Consider the following 13,942-nt stretch of genomic DNA (forward strand, 5'->3'; position numbering starts at 1 on the left):
GCACTTCTTGATTACAAGTTAAAATCAGTATATTTTGCTAGAAAATTACTTATAACCCCCAAACATTAAATATTTTATTTTTTATCAAAGACCCTACAGAATGAAATGTCAATTGAAGCAAAATATACACTTTAATAAAAATTAAAAAGAAAAAAAAATACAATATATACCCCAATGTTTTCTAATGAAAATATTAAAGAAGATGTTATGGCAAGTAAATAGATACCTAGTGTATCATAAAATTGCGCACGTTCGCAGAATGGCAAAAAACAAAAGCACTTAAAAATCTCCAAAGGCAACGCTTTAAAAAATTTTACAGGTTACCTGTTTAGAGTTACAGAGAAGATCCAGTGCTAGAATTATTGCTCTCTAACGTTTGCAGCGATACCTCACGTGTGTTGCGAAAAACCATTTACATATGCATGCACAACTTATGCGTTCACTTCTGCATGCGAACACAGGGGGGATAGTTGAGCTTTAAAATTTTTATATATTTTTTCGGATTTATTTTATTTTTTATTTTTACACTGTCCCTTTATTTTTTAACACCTTTATTCCTATTGCAAGGAATGTAAACATCCCTTGTAATAGAAATAAGGATGACAGGACCTCCTTAAGGAATGATCTGGGGTGAAAGACCCCAAATCTCTCATTTACCTTTAAAAGCAAAAGATTAAAAAAAAAAAATGTTTGATCTTTTACTTTATAAAGAAACAAAATGGTATGCCTCCTCTCCAGATCGGAAGTGACGTCATGACATCACTCTGGTCCTCCAAGGCCATAGAGGCTATCAGTAAACAACAGTCTTTCATTGCAAGCCAAACTGTTGAAAAGTTTCTCAGGTATGCCGGTGGAAGAGGTAAGCCCAAGAAACACCACCAAGCTGCGAGAGGGGTGCTACTGAAAGCGATCCAGTGGCTAATAACACAGGTCTGCGACTAAAAAGCGATTTGATTATTTTCATCTAATTTCCATGTATTTTGGTGTGCTGAAAACAAATAAAATATTGAAAAAACTCCTAGACGTCATGATTTGCCACAAAATGCGAAACGGTCTTAGGGTTTGAGCTATACTTGCCGTATAAGACTACCCCTCTTCCAACGCACACCAAATAAAAATGAAAAAACATCAGATTTGATTTCAATATGGTATGCTATTTCAGTATGGTATTCCAATGATGGGGTGCTACTCCTCCCACTGACACCAATGATGGGGTGCTACTCCTCCCACTGACACCAATGATGGGGTGCTACTCCTCCCACTGACACCAATGACGGGGCGCTACTCCTCCCACTGACACCAATGACGGGGCGCTATTTCATCCACTGACACCAATGACGGGGCGCTATTTCATCCACTGACACCAATGACGGGGCGCTATTTCATCCACTGACACCAATGACGGGGCACTATTTCATCCACTGACACCAATGACGGGGCACTATTTCATCCACTGACACCAATGACGGGGCACTATTTCATCCACTGACACCAATGACGGGGCACTATTTCATCCACTGACACCAATGACGGGGCACTATTTCATCCACTGACACCAATGACGGGGCACTATTTCATCCACTGACACCAATGACGGGGCACTATTTCATCCACTGACACCAATGACGGGGCACTATTTCATCCACTGACACCAATGACGGGGCACTATTTCATCCACTGACACCAATGACGGGGCACTATTTCATCCACTGACACCAATGACGGGGCACTATTTCATCCACTGACACCAATGACGGGGCACTATTTCATCCACTGACACCAATGACGGGGCACTATTTCATCCACTGACACCAATGACGGGGCACTATTTCATCCACTGACACCAATGACGGGGCACTATTTCATCCACTGACACCAATGACGGGGCACTATTTCATCCACTGACACCAATGACGGGGCACTATTTCATCCACTGACACCAATGATGGCGCCCCATCGTTGGTGTCAGTGTGTGGGGAGAATAGCGCCCCATCGTTGGTGTCAGTGTGTGGGGAGAATAGCGCCCCATCGTTGGTGTCAGTGTGTGGGGAGAATAGCGCCCCATCGTTGGTGTCAGTGTGTGGGGAGAATAGCGCCCCATCGTTGGTGTCAGTGTGTGGGGAGAATAGCGCCCCATCGTTGGTGTCAGTGTGTGGGGAGAATAGCGCCCCATCGTTGGTGTCAGTGTGTGGGGAGAATAGCGCCCCATCGTTGGTGTCAGTGTGTGGGGAGAATAGCGCCCCATCGTTGGTGTCAGTGTGTGGGGAGAATAGCGCCCCATCGTTGGTGTCAGTGTGTGGGGAGAATAGCGCCCCATCGTTGGTGTCAGTGTGTGGGGAGAATAGCGCCCCATCGTTGGTGTCAGTGTGTGGGGAGAATAGCGCCCCATCGTTGGTGTCAGTGTGTGGGGAGAATAGCGCCCCATCGTTGGTGTCAGTGTGTGGGGAGAATAGCGCCCCATCGTTGGTGCCAGTGTGTGGGGAGAATAGCGCCCCATCGTTGGTGCCAGTGTGTGGGGAGAATAGCGCCCCATCGTTGGTGCCAGTGTGTGGGGAGAATAGCGCCCCATCGTTGGTGCCAGTGTGTGGGGAGAATAGCGCCCCATCGTTGGTGCCAGTGTGTGGGGAGAATAGCGCCCCATCGTTGGTGCCAGTGGGGAGAATAGCGCCCCATCGTTGGTGCCAGTGGGGAGAATAGCGCCCCATCGTTGGTGCCAGTGGGGAGAATAGCGCCCCATCGTTGGTGCCAGTGGGGAGAATAGCGCCCCATCGTTGGTGCCAGTGGGGAGAATAGCGCCCCATCGTTGGTGCCAGTGGGGAGAATAGCGCCCCATCGTTGGTGCCAGTGGGGAGAATAGCGCCCCATCGTTGGTGCCAGTGGGGAGAATAGCGCCCCATCGTTGGTGCCAGTGGGGAGAATAGCGCCCCATCGTTGGTGCCAGTGGGGAGAATAGCGCCCCATCGTTGGTGCCAGTGGGGAGAATAGCGCCCCATCGTTGGTGCCAGTGGGGAGAATAGCGCCCCATCGTTGGTGCCAGTGGGGAGAATAGCGCCCCATCGTTGGTGCCAGTGGGGAGAATAGCGCCCCATCGTTGGTGCCAGTGGGGAGAATAGCGCCCCATCGTTGGTGCCAGTGGGGAGAATAGCGCCCCATCGTTGGTGCCAGTGGGGAGAATAGCGCCCCATCGTTGGTGCCAGTGGGGAGAATAGCGCCCCATCGTTGGTGCCAGTGGGGAGAATAGCGCCCCATCGTTGGTGCCAGTGGGGAGAATAGCGCCCCATCGTTGGTGCCAGTGGGGAGAATAGCGCCCCATCGTTGGTGCCAGTGGGGAGAATAGCGCCCCATCGTTGGTGCCAGTGGGGAGAATAGCGCCCCATCGTTGGTGCCAGTGGGGAGAATAGCGCCCCATCGTTGGTGCCAGTGGGGAGAATAGCGCCCCATCGTTGGTGCCAGTGGGGAGAATAGCGCCCCATCGTTGGTGCCAGTGGGGAGAATAGCGCCCCATCGTTGGTGCCAGTGGGGAGAATAGCGCCCCATCGTTGGTGCCAGTGGGGAGAATAGCGCCCCATCGTTGGTGCCAGTGGGGAGAATAGCGCCCCATCGTTGGTGCCAGTGGGGAGAATAGCGCCCCATCGTTGGTGCCAGTGGGGAGAATAGCGCCCCATCGTTGGTGCCAGTGGGGAGAATAGCGCCCCATCGTTGGTGCCAGTGGGGAGAATAGCGCCCCATCGTTGGTGCCAGTGGGGAGAATAGCGCCCCATCGTTGGTGCCAGTGGGGAGAATAGCGCCCCATCGTTGGTGCCAGTGGGGAGAATAGCGCCCCATCGTTGGTGCCAGTGGGGAGAATAGCGCCCCATCGTTGGTGCCAGTGGGGAGAATAGCGCCCCATCGTTGGTGCCAGTGGGGAGAATAGCGCCCCATCGTTGGTGCCAGTGGGGAGAATAGCGCCCCATCGTTGGTGCCAGTGGGGAGAATAGCGCCCCATCGTTGGTGCCAGTGGGGAGAATAGCGCCCCATCGTTGGTGCCAGTGGGGAGAATAGCGCCCCATCGTTGGTGCCAGTGGGGAGAATAGCGCCCCATCGTTGGTGCCAGTGGGGAGAATAGCGCCCCATCGTTGGTGCCAGTGGGGAGAATAGCGCCCCATCGTTGGTGCCAGTGGGGAGAATAGCGCCCCATCGTTGGTGCCAGTGGGGAGAATAGCGCCCCATCGTTGGTGCCAGTGGGGAGAATAGCGCCCCATCGTTGGTGCCAGTGGGGAGAATAGCGCCCCATCGTTGGTGCCAGTGGGGAGAATAGCGCCCCATCGTTGGTGCCAGTGGGGAGAATAGCGCCCCATCGTTGGTGCCAGTGGGGAGAATAGCGCCCCATCGTTGGTGCCAGTGGGGAGAATAGCGCCCCATCGTTGGTGCCAGTGGGGAGAATAGCGCCCCATCGTTGGTGCCAGTGGGGAGAATAGCGCCCCATCGTTGGTGCCAGTGGGGAGAATAGCGCCCCATCGTTGGTGCCAGTGGGGAGAATAGCGCCCCATCGTTGGTGCCAGTGGGGAGAATAGCGCCCCATCGTTGGTGCCAGTGGGGAGAATAGCGCCCCATCGTTGGTGCCAGTGGGGAGAATAGCGCCCCATCGTTGGTGTCAGTGGGGAGAATAGCGCCCCATCGTTGGTGCCAGTGGGGAGAATAGCGCCCCATCGTTGGTGTCAGTGGGGAGAATAGCGCCCCATCGTTGGTGTCAGTGGGGAGAATAGCGCCCCATCATTGGTGTCAGTGGGGAGAATAGCGCCCCATCATTGGTGTCAGTGGGGAGAATAGCGCCCCATCATTGGTGTCAGTGGGGAGAATAGCGCCCCATCATTGGTGTCAGTGGGGAGAATAGCGCCCCATCATTGGTGTCAGTGGGGAGAATAGCGCCCCATCATTGGTGTCAGTGGGGAGAATAGCGCCCCATCATTGGTGTCAGTGGGGAGAATAGTGCCCCATCATTGGTGTCAGTGGGGAGAATAGTGCCCCATCATTGGTGTCAGTGGGGAGAATAGTGCCCCATCATTGGTGTCAGTGGGGAGAATAGTGCCCCATCATTGGTGTCAGTGGGGAGAATAGTGCCCCATCATTGGTGTCAGTGGGGAGAATAGTGCCCCATCATTGGTGTCAGTGGGAGGAATAGTGCCCCATCATTGGTATCAGTGGGAGGAATAGTGCCCCATCATTGGTGTCAGTGGGGAGAATAGTGCCCCATCATTGGTGTCAGTGCGGAGGAGGAATAGTGCCCCATCAATGGTATCAGTGGGGAGAACAGTGCCTCATCGTTGGTGTCAGTGGGGGAGGAACAGTGCCTCATCGTTGGTGTCAGTGGGGGAGGAACAGTGCCTCATCGTTGGTGTCAGTGGGGGAGGAACAGTGCCTCATCGTTGTTGTCAGTGGGGGAGGAACAGTGCCTCATCGTTGTTGTCAGTGGGGGAGGAACAGTGCCTCATCGTTGGTGTCAGTGGGGGATTGGTCGCCTGTGTGCCTTTCCAGTGCTGGCGCCCAATCACCGGTGAGGAGGCGGAGCCGAGCAGCCGCGCTTCCTGGACCGGATCGTCGTGGGACCGGAGCCAGGTAAGGTACAGCAGCCCCTCTGCCCACCCCTGTACTTAGTGTCCGTTGGAGGAGGAGGGGGGGCGGCGCCGCGCCTCGAAAAAGTGCCGCCCTGACACCTGGCGCCGGCTCGCACCGGCGTATAAGACGACCCCCGACTTTTCAGAAGATTTTCAGGGGTTGAAAAGTCGTCTTATACGCCGGAAAATACGGTAATTCACATAAGTGCATTTAAGATATAAAATGCCAAAAAAACCTTAAAGGGGTTGTCCGAGTTATATAAAATAAAATATAGCACTGTAAATATGATGGTCAGCAATATATACAAGTTTTAGGGAAAAAAAATTCTATTTCCTCATTTCCCTAGTTCTCTTCTGACCCTTTGTTATTTGCAGGTAAACAAACTCTGCCCCTCCCCCCCTGCAAAGGCAGTGAATACAAGTGCTGCTCTGAGTAACATGTCTGACTACTGGGATACTCAGCAGCATGCTGTATGTGTAAGCCTCAGCCCTGAGTCTGTGCTTCTAATGGTAGAAGGGGTTAATCTTTCCTGAAGAATTCAGTGGCTGGGATACCAAATACCCTTGTTTTCTGTGTCCATGGGACAGTCGAGACCGAGAAAATCACTGGACCAAGAAGAGTTGGCAGCCGAGGGTGCTAACAGTCGGTGAAAATAATGTCCTCCGAGAAACTTTGGTACCTTCCCATAAAGTTCTTCTACCACCTCTCCACATAAAATTGGGATTGATGAAGCAATTCGTAAAATCACCTCCAAGAGATGGAGAATGCTTCAAATACTTGGTCATCAAGTTTCCAGGCCTGTCGGAGGCAAAATTGAAGGAAGGTGTGTTCATCGGACCAGACATTAGAAGGCTTATAGTTGATCAAGAGTTTGTCAATACCATGACGGATCCTCAAAAAGAAGGGTGGATTGCATTTAAAGAAGTCGTACAGAAATTTTTAGGCAATAACAAAGATCCTCACTACAAAAAGATTGTTGGACGAATGCTGAAAGCATTTCAAGCTTTAGGTTGCCTGACGAGTTTGAAAGTGCATTTCCTCCAGTCCCACCTTGACTACTTTCCTAAAAATTTGGGAGCTGTGAGTGAGGAACAAGGTGAACAATTCCACCAAGACATTAAAGAGATGGAAAGGAGATACCAGGGAAAATGGAGCATTACAATGATGGCAGACTACTGTTGGATGCTTCAGAGAGACAATCCAGATACTACTCACAAGCGTGAATGCACCAAGAGGAGCCTCACAGGGAAGAAGAATCGAGTTTAGTGTGTGTAGGTGAGCTCATTTCAGTTCAAAAAAGGATTTTCATGAAAAAATTGTAATAAAACTTTTATTTTATAAGTCTATTTCCATTTATTTTGAGGTATTGCCTTATTTTACAGTTACCTAAATTGTCAGGAAACGTGATGTCCTATGACAAAATGGAGTTCATTTTCGGATTCAGCGCACCAAAAAACAAAGATTACATGGAATAACCAAAACAGCTCTTGAAAAAACAATTTTTACAGACCTGTGTAAGCTGCTCAGACCGGTTTCATCAGAAAGACAGCAGCTGGCTAGGGAAAAAAAAAAAAAAAAAAAAAAAAAAAAAAAGGATTGGTGTTATGGCTGATATTTTCAACCATAACCCCAGTAAACCACACGCTAACTGCAACGTGTATATATACATATTGCGGTCGGCAAGTGGTTTTTAAAATTGAGTGCTCCTGTGATATCGCAAAGAACTATGGTACCAAAAAATTCTCCATAGGCAACAATTTAAAAGTCTTTACAGTTTACCAGTTTAGCGTTAATGGGGTTCTAGTGCTAGAATTACTGCTGTCATTCTGACATTTGTAGCAATACTTTACACGTGGTACAATCACAGTTTATATGCATGTGCGCACCCTCTGCACACACCTGAGGGTGTGTACATGGCAGCGGGGGTTTCGGTTAATTTTTTTTTTTTTTTTTTAAGCAATTTTATTGTAATTCTATTTTTTACATTTTTTATTTAACTGTATTGCTATTAGGAGTTAAACCCCCATGTGATAGCATTGGGCAGGTGATGGTTATTAGACTCCAATGCCTCCCCTGCCCTCCAAAGCATTTAACCAGGCACAGTTCTGATCTGTTAGATTCTTCCTTGGCTGTATCAGCCAGGGAATGACAACTCAGAAACCAGAAGTGCCAATCATGACTGCCTCCAGCTTCAGTCACTGAAGAAGTGATCGAGGAACGGAGCTTCATCAGTTTCTTCCCGCTCGCCATCCTGAAGACAGTAAGAGTGGGAGAGCCTGGGAACCACCCAAGGTAGATTTGCACTGCCCACACAGTGATCAGGCAGCTATTCAGCCACCAGATCACATTCACTTTACAGTTTAGTGTCAGCTGAGGAAAATGGACACAAGCTGAAGGAGACCTCTTGGGCCTGACCAGACTGCTGACTACCTTTTAAGGGGGACCTCCGGCCAAATACCATATACACTGCATATTATGCTTTGGCATCTGGTGAGTGTGCACTTTAAACATTCCTTCTGACACATCATCTGAGAGATTATCCGGGAACATACGGATCACCTACTAGAGTAAAGAGGTCACCTACTAGAGACTACCCTGATCACATCAGTTGCCATTTTTGTCTGAACTGTTTTATACTCCCTAACAGGAGAGTTTTTTGGGATATATTTATCATTCATACCATCACATGCACGGCACTTTATCTATTGTATGTGTATTGCATTTTGTTACTGTATATGGGCACTTTACTTACCTAGTCAATTTTTGGTTCTTATATATTGATTTAGCACTGCACCCCCAATGTTGAATTTTAACTGCCATCAGGTCGTGTTTAAGAATCCACTCTTAGTATGTACTACATATGTCCAAAAAGCTGATCTGGTTAAGCTTCTTTCACTAGTAGTAGAGCTTGGACATAAGAGATGAGCTCTAAAAAACATCAACGAAGCTCCTAAGACATACTATCTTACACCATCCTACTCTTCTCCTGCTGCCACTTCCCAGCTGCCATTACTGGCAAAAGGTATAAATCGGGATTGTTTTTTTTTTTTTTCTTTTATTACAGGGGTGGCTGCAGTCTCTGTATATTTTTCAGCTGTGTTTTTTTTACCATTACTAATTAACTTTTATTTACATGTTCATTTATTTTATATGTAAATAATTTAGCCATACTTTGTAGCAAACAATTTTAGAGGCATTACAAGTAGGACAAACCATAGAATAAACTGTGTACTTTTTAATCAACAAATACAATTTGAGTTAAAGCAACAGCCAATTTTTTGCAAGACAGTGTTGCCAAAAGAAACTTTTGTTGTACCAAAAAAAAATAATAAAAGCTACATGTATTATAATGTTATTTTAAAAAATTTAAAAAGTTAATTCCAAATCAGCAGGATACCATAGCAGAATTGTGAAAAATGCTCTGGTTCACATGGGGTACATGGGTGTGACCTGAAGTGGCTAACATTTTTATGTCATTATGAATATATGTTTTGTTTATATAAAAGAAAATTAGTAGATAAAAAGCCAAGTACTATTTTTTTGCTATACAGTCTATTTTGCTGATCACCAGTGGAGTGGAGTGCAAGATATAACTAAACCTAAAACAACTCACCATTTAGCTGAATCTTCTTCACAGCCAAAAATCCAGCTGTGCGTGTACTGTAAAAAGGAAAAAAAACAAACAAAAAGTACTGATGTTTATTGGTTTTATTATTAGGATTTTGAGGGCAGAAATCAAAACACTTTAGGATTTTTTCATTTGTATGCAGTAACCTATAACCTATGTGTTTAGAAATATGCCCTGTAAAGTTTCCTTTGCCAATTTGCAATTTTAAAAAAAGTCTGATTATGTGTGTGAAATCATGAAAATCATGTAAGCATAATTACTTGAAAGTGCCTGCATATGAGCAGTGTTGTAATATCCTTGTTAAAAAGGGATTCTCATCGATTTTGTAAAATACTTTTAAATGTTTTAAGAATTTTTGGAAGGGGAGATGCATTCTGAAAACCCTAGCACCAGTTTTGATCTTGCTGAAATCAAAAGCGATCAGACCTGGCCAATTGCGTTGATTTTCAAGGCTATCCTACAGTTTATAATAGAATTAGTTGAAAATGACCCTGTGACTCATCTAACATCACTTTGCACATTTTTTAAGCCAATTTTTGTCGAACAGAAGTATTTCTAAAGTTATTGGGAACATGAGCCACATACAGTTGTGTACAAAATAATAGTGTATTGAAAAAAGTGAATAAAGCTCAAAATCCTTCTAATAGCATTTATATCCATACACACAAATGCATTGGGAACACTACACATTCTATTCCAAATCAAAACATGAAGAAAAATATATCAAATTTGTGGTGTTCCTCTAAAAAAATTGAAGAAAAGTGAATATTAGACTGTTCAAAAAAATAGCAGTGTTTGTATTCTTCTTTAAAACTCAAACATTCACTATATAAACTAAAAAATGTTTGAAGATTTTGCTTTCCTTTGAATCACTTAATATTTAGTTGTATAAGCACTGTTTCTGAGAACTGCTGTACATCTGTGTTGCATGGAGTCAACCAACTTCTGGCACCTGTGAACAGGTATTCCAGCCCAGGATGATTGGACTACATTCCACAGTTCTTCTCTATTTCTTAGTTTTGCCTCAGAAACTGCATTTTTGATGTCACCCCACAAGTTTTCTATTGGATTAAGATCCGGGGATTGGGCTGGCCACTCCATAACGTCAATCTTGTTGGTCTGGAACCAAGATGTTGAACACAACTGTACACTTCAGTCTCCTTGAGTAACTAAGGTGAATGAATATTTCTTGATTATACAGCAAAAGGCACTATATATGGTACTACAAAATATACTGCATACTACCATAAAATGCCTGAATGAAATAAAACAATACATTAGAGTTTTCTCAAAAATTGGTATTGACATAATAAACCCTTACCAAGTGTGTGCTTCGGCAATGAAAATGACTATGAGCATTTCTTTTATCTAGAAGTGGAAAGGCGAAATAGGTTTCACTGCATGCCTGTTAGCAGAAAAAAAAAACGGTAAGAACTAGTATTAGCATTCAGCTAAATATTAAAAACATACTGCAGTAGCCTGACCATTAATGCCTCAATATTAACAAGCAAAGCTTTTAATTGTGAGAATTACTTGCAATTATTGGGCCATTTTTTATCTAACAGAAGAAAGAAATGGGTGCCTTAGACAGTCAGGGGTACAATATTAAAATATAACTAAAGGCATTGATTTTGGATGGAGCACAAAAGGATTAGAATGTTGGTTGGTTTGTATTGCTGTCTGTGACTCCATTAAGGAGATTCACACATTCTATTTGTCCTGTTTACCATTATCATTGAAAGTGAAAGAAATTACCAAATTTTGGGTTATCCCCAGAAAAGTAAGAGGGGAAATTTTCCAATGTACTAGTTCTGGTGACCTGGGGGTCCCCAAGGAATTCCCTTTCTCTTCCTGTTTGGCTATGGCACAGGAAGTGATGGGAAACCTCTTCAATCGGACACAGATGGTGAAAAAAAAAAAAATCTGATGGGTTATAACTAGGGATGCACCGATAGATCAGCAGCTGAAACATATCGTCTGAAAATAGTGTTGTCGGCACTTTGCAGATAGGAAAAAAAGGTGGAGATAATGATGCCAATACATGCAAAATCATGTCCCCATTAACTTCAATGCAAAAACGCCCTCTAGTGACTTCAATGCAAAATTCACCAACCATATTAAAAAAAAAAAAAAAAAAAAAAAAAAAAAAAAGAAGATAACAGTTGGTTTTGGTTTTCGGCCAAGTGCATCCTGAATTTTCTTCGGTTTCGGCATCAGAATTTTCATTTTGCTGCACCACTAGTTATAACCCTCCCATACTCTATCCAATATGGGGGAAAAAAAAAAAAAAAAGAGCTTTGCCTATAGTTCTACTTTAACCGCACAGTAATATGTAACCTGGACTCAGCAGTCCTCAGACCCTGTCAGTTTTATATTCCAATAGTTGTTATTGAGTATCTGTGAGTGAAGTGAGTACACCCCTCACATTTTTGTAAATATTTTATTATATCTTTTCATGTGACAACACTGAAGAAATGACACTTTGCTACAATGTAAAGTAGTGAGTCTACAGCTTGTATAACAGTGTAAATTTGCTGTCCCCTCAAAATAACTCAACACAGCCACTAATGTCTTCTATTGTTTCAAACAAAGTGGAGAACCTCAGCTTGTAAATGCTGCAACTCCCATCTCGGAATTGATATCGGTAAGGTTCTAAAATAATATAGCATTTTAATCGAGTTGATTCTGCCAAACCAGGATAAAGAGTAATGAGCCCAACACCAAAGATAATCTAATAAGAAGATTTTTTTTTAAAGGGGGGGGGGGGGGGGGGGGGAGTTCGTTTGATAAAAGGGTCACGACAGTAGCAGTTAGGTGGATCCCTAAATAAGGCAAAGAGTTGATGCCCATTGAAAGTTCCAAGCAGTTCTAAACTGCTGTTCTACAGAAGAAGGTAAGGAAACGTTAAGGGCTGTCGTTTTTTGTGCGTTTGAGGAAAGCTCAGAAAGGTCAGAGATTTGGCACAAAAGAGACAGTAGATTAGGTACGGTGATCAAAGGAGAGGTAATATACATAGGAACATCATAAGCAAATAGGGCACATTTATGTTCCTGTTGTCCACAACAGACACCATGGATTTTGGGATGGGAAAGGATCTCCAATGCGAAAAGCAATGGGGAAAGTGGGCAACCCTGTCTAGTGCTGCATCGAAATGGCGAACACAGAAGATCTGTAGCCCATAATGGAAACTTAAGCCGAGGGAGTATTGTATAGCAAATGCAATAAAGCAAGAAACGTAGGACCAAATCCAAAAGCTTGCAAGGTAGTAAACAAATATTCCCAAGTTAAACTATCAAAAGCTTTATGAAGGTCCAAAGAAAGAAGCAAACGTTCCCTTGAAAGGAAAGCATCCCATTTAGAGTGGACAGCTGATATCAAAGGGATAGACCAATGAATCCGATCCAATGTTTGGTGACCAGATATGAAGCCCGACTGGTTCTTATGAACATACTTCGCCAAAAAGGAATTAAGACGCAAAGACAAAAGTTTTGTTAGAATTTTCAAGTCACAAATAAGTCCTTATTAGGTTTGGGAATGACACTAATATACAGTATGCTTTAAAATCTCAAAGGATCTTCTGAGGATCCTGTAAGATATGTCCCCCCGAAATACTGAGCTTAGGAAGTGCCGAGTGGGTATGTTTAGGGGTAAATTTGCTAAGAGGGAGCCTGGTTTGTCTTGCCATGCGAAACATTTATGGTTCATCCAACGCAGTTGCTTTTTTGCTTTTGTGGTAAGGCAGTGGTTAAGTTTAAAACGAGCCTGTTCTACCTTAAGTAACAGGTCAGAAGTTGGTGCAATTTTATGCTGGGCGACGAAGGCCTCATATTCTTTAGATTTGGCAGAGATCAACTCTTCGCGAGATCTTTTAATTCTGGAGGACAGTTGGATAAAGAAGCCTCTAACAGAGGCTTTGAGGCCTGCCCAGTTAATAGCAGGTCTCGTATTTTCTGCTTTATTAATTCTAAAGTAAGATTTCAAGTGTTCCACTACTTCCAGACAAAAGGACTCGTTACCAAAAAGGGACTCATTTAATCGCCAGTGTGGCATGGCCAGGTTGGTTTTCAAATTAGAAAGCATCAGCATCACAGGGTCATGGTCTGACCAGGGCATCGATACAATTTTGCCTGACAGCATTTCCGAGGGGAGAAAAATGTGATCTATACAAGAATAATGATTAGGAGCTATATTATTATTACTATTATACAGGATTTATATAGTGCCAACAGTTTGCACAGCGCTTTACAATAGAAGGGAGACAGTACAATTACATTGCATTTCAGTACAGAAGGAATATGAGGGTCCTGCTCGTGGAATTTACAATCTAAAAGATTGTAAGCTCCACTAGAGGAAAAACGGGAATAATTTCTTGAGGTGGGATTAGTCTCTCTCTAAGCATCAATTAAGTTTGGCCCCATCGGTTTTATATCTTGCGGCCTGCAGGTCTCTACACAACCTGGGAGATGGAAAAGTTTCATGTCACTACCAAAAGGTGTGAGACCTAGCCTCAGCTAAATTAAATCTACCAGAATTTCAGGACTCTACTTCCCTCTAGCATAATATATATTTCTCAGAACTACTCATGGGCCTCCAAAAGGTATTTACCTTACAGCATGTTTTACGTTTTGGGACTCTTAAGACATTTGACATGTTGAAAGCAGAATTTTTTCTTCCCAACCACATGTTTTTTCAGACGCTTGCAGATGTCCCACGCTTTGC

The 13,942-nt window shown here is 44.6% G+C and overlaps 1 protein-coding gene across 2 annotated transcripts in view; it reads right to left on the reverse strand.

Annotated features, from left to right (window-relative positions):
- Positions 1-13,942, reverse strand: part of PGAP1 (post-GPI attachment to proteins inositol deacylase 1) — a 446,717-nt gene that overhangs the window by 267,065 nt on the left and 165,710 nt on the right. For both annotated transcript variants that reach the window (XM_089692689.1, XM_089692690.1), the window contains exons 10-11: positions 10,545-10,628; positions 9,209-9,255 (exon numbers count right to left, since the gene is read on the reverse strand). In XM_089692689.1, coding sequence (XP_089548815.1) covers positions 9,209-9,255; positions 10,545-10,628 — 131 coding nt within the window. The remainder of the gene's footprint in view (positions 1-9,208; positions 9,256-10,544; positions 10,629-13,942) is intronic.

The sequence above is a fragment of the Staurois parvus genome, unplaced genomic scaffold (assembly GCF_062004578.1).
Source record: "Staurois parvus isolate SC_StPar_1 unplaced genomic scaffold, SC_StPar_1.0 ptg000601l, whole genome shotgun sequence".
In the NCBI taxonomy this organism is placed as follows: domain Eukaryota; kingdom Metazoa; phylum Chordata; class Amphibia; order Anura; family Ranidae; genus Staurois; species Staurois parvus.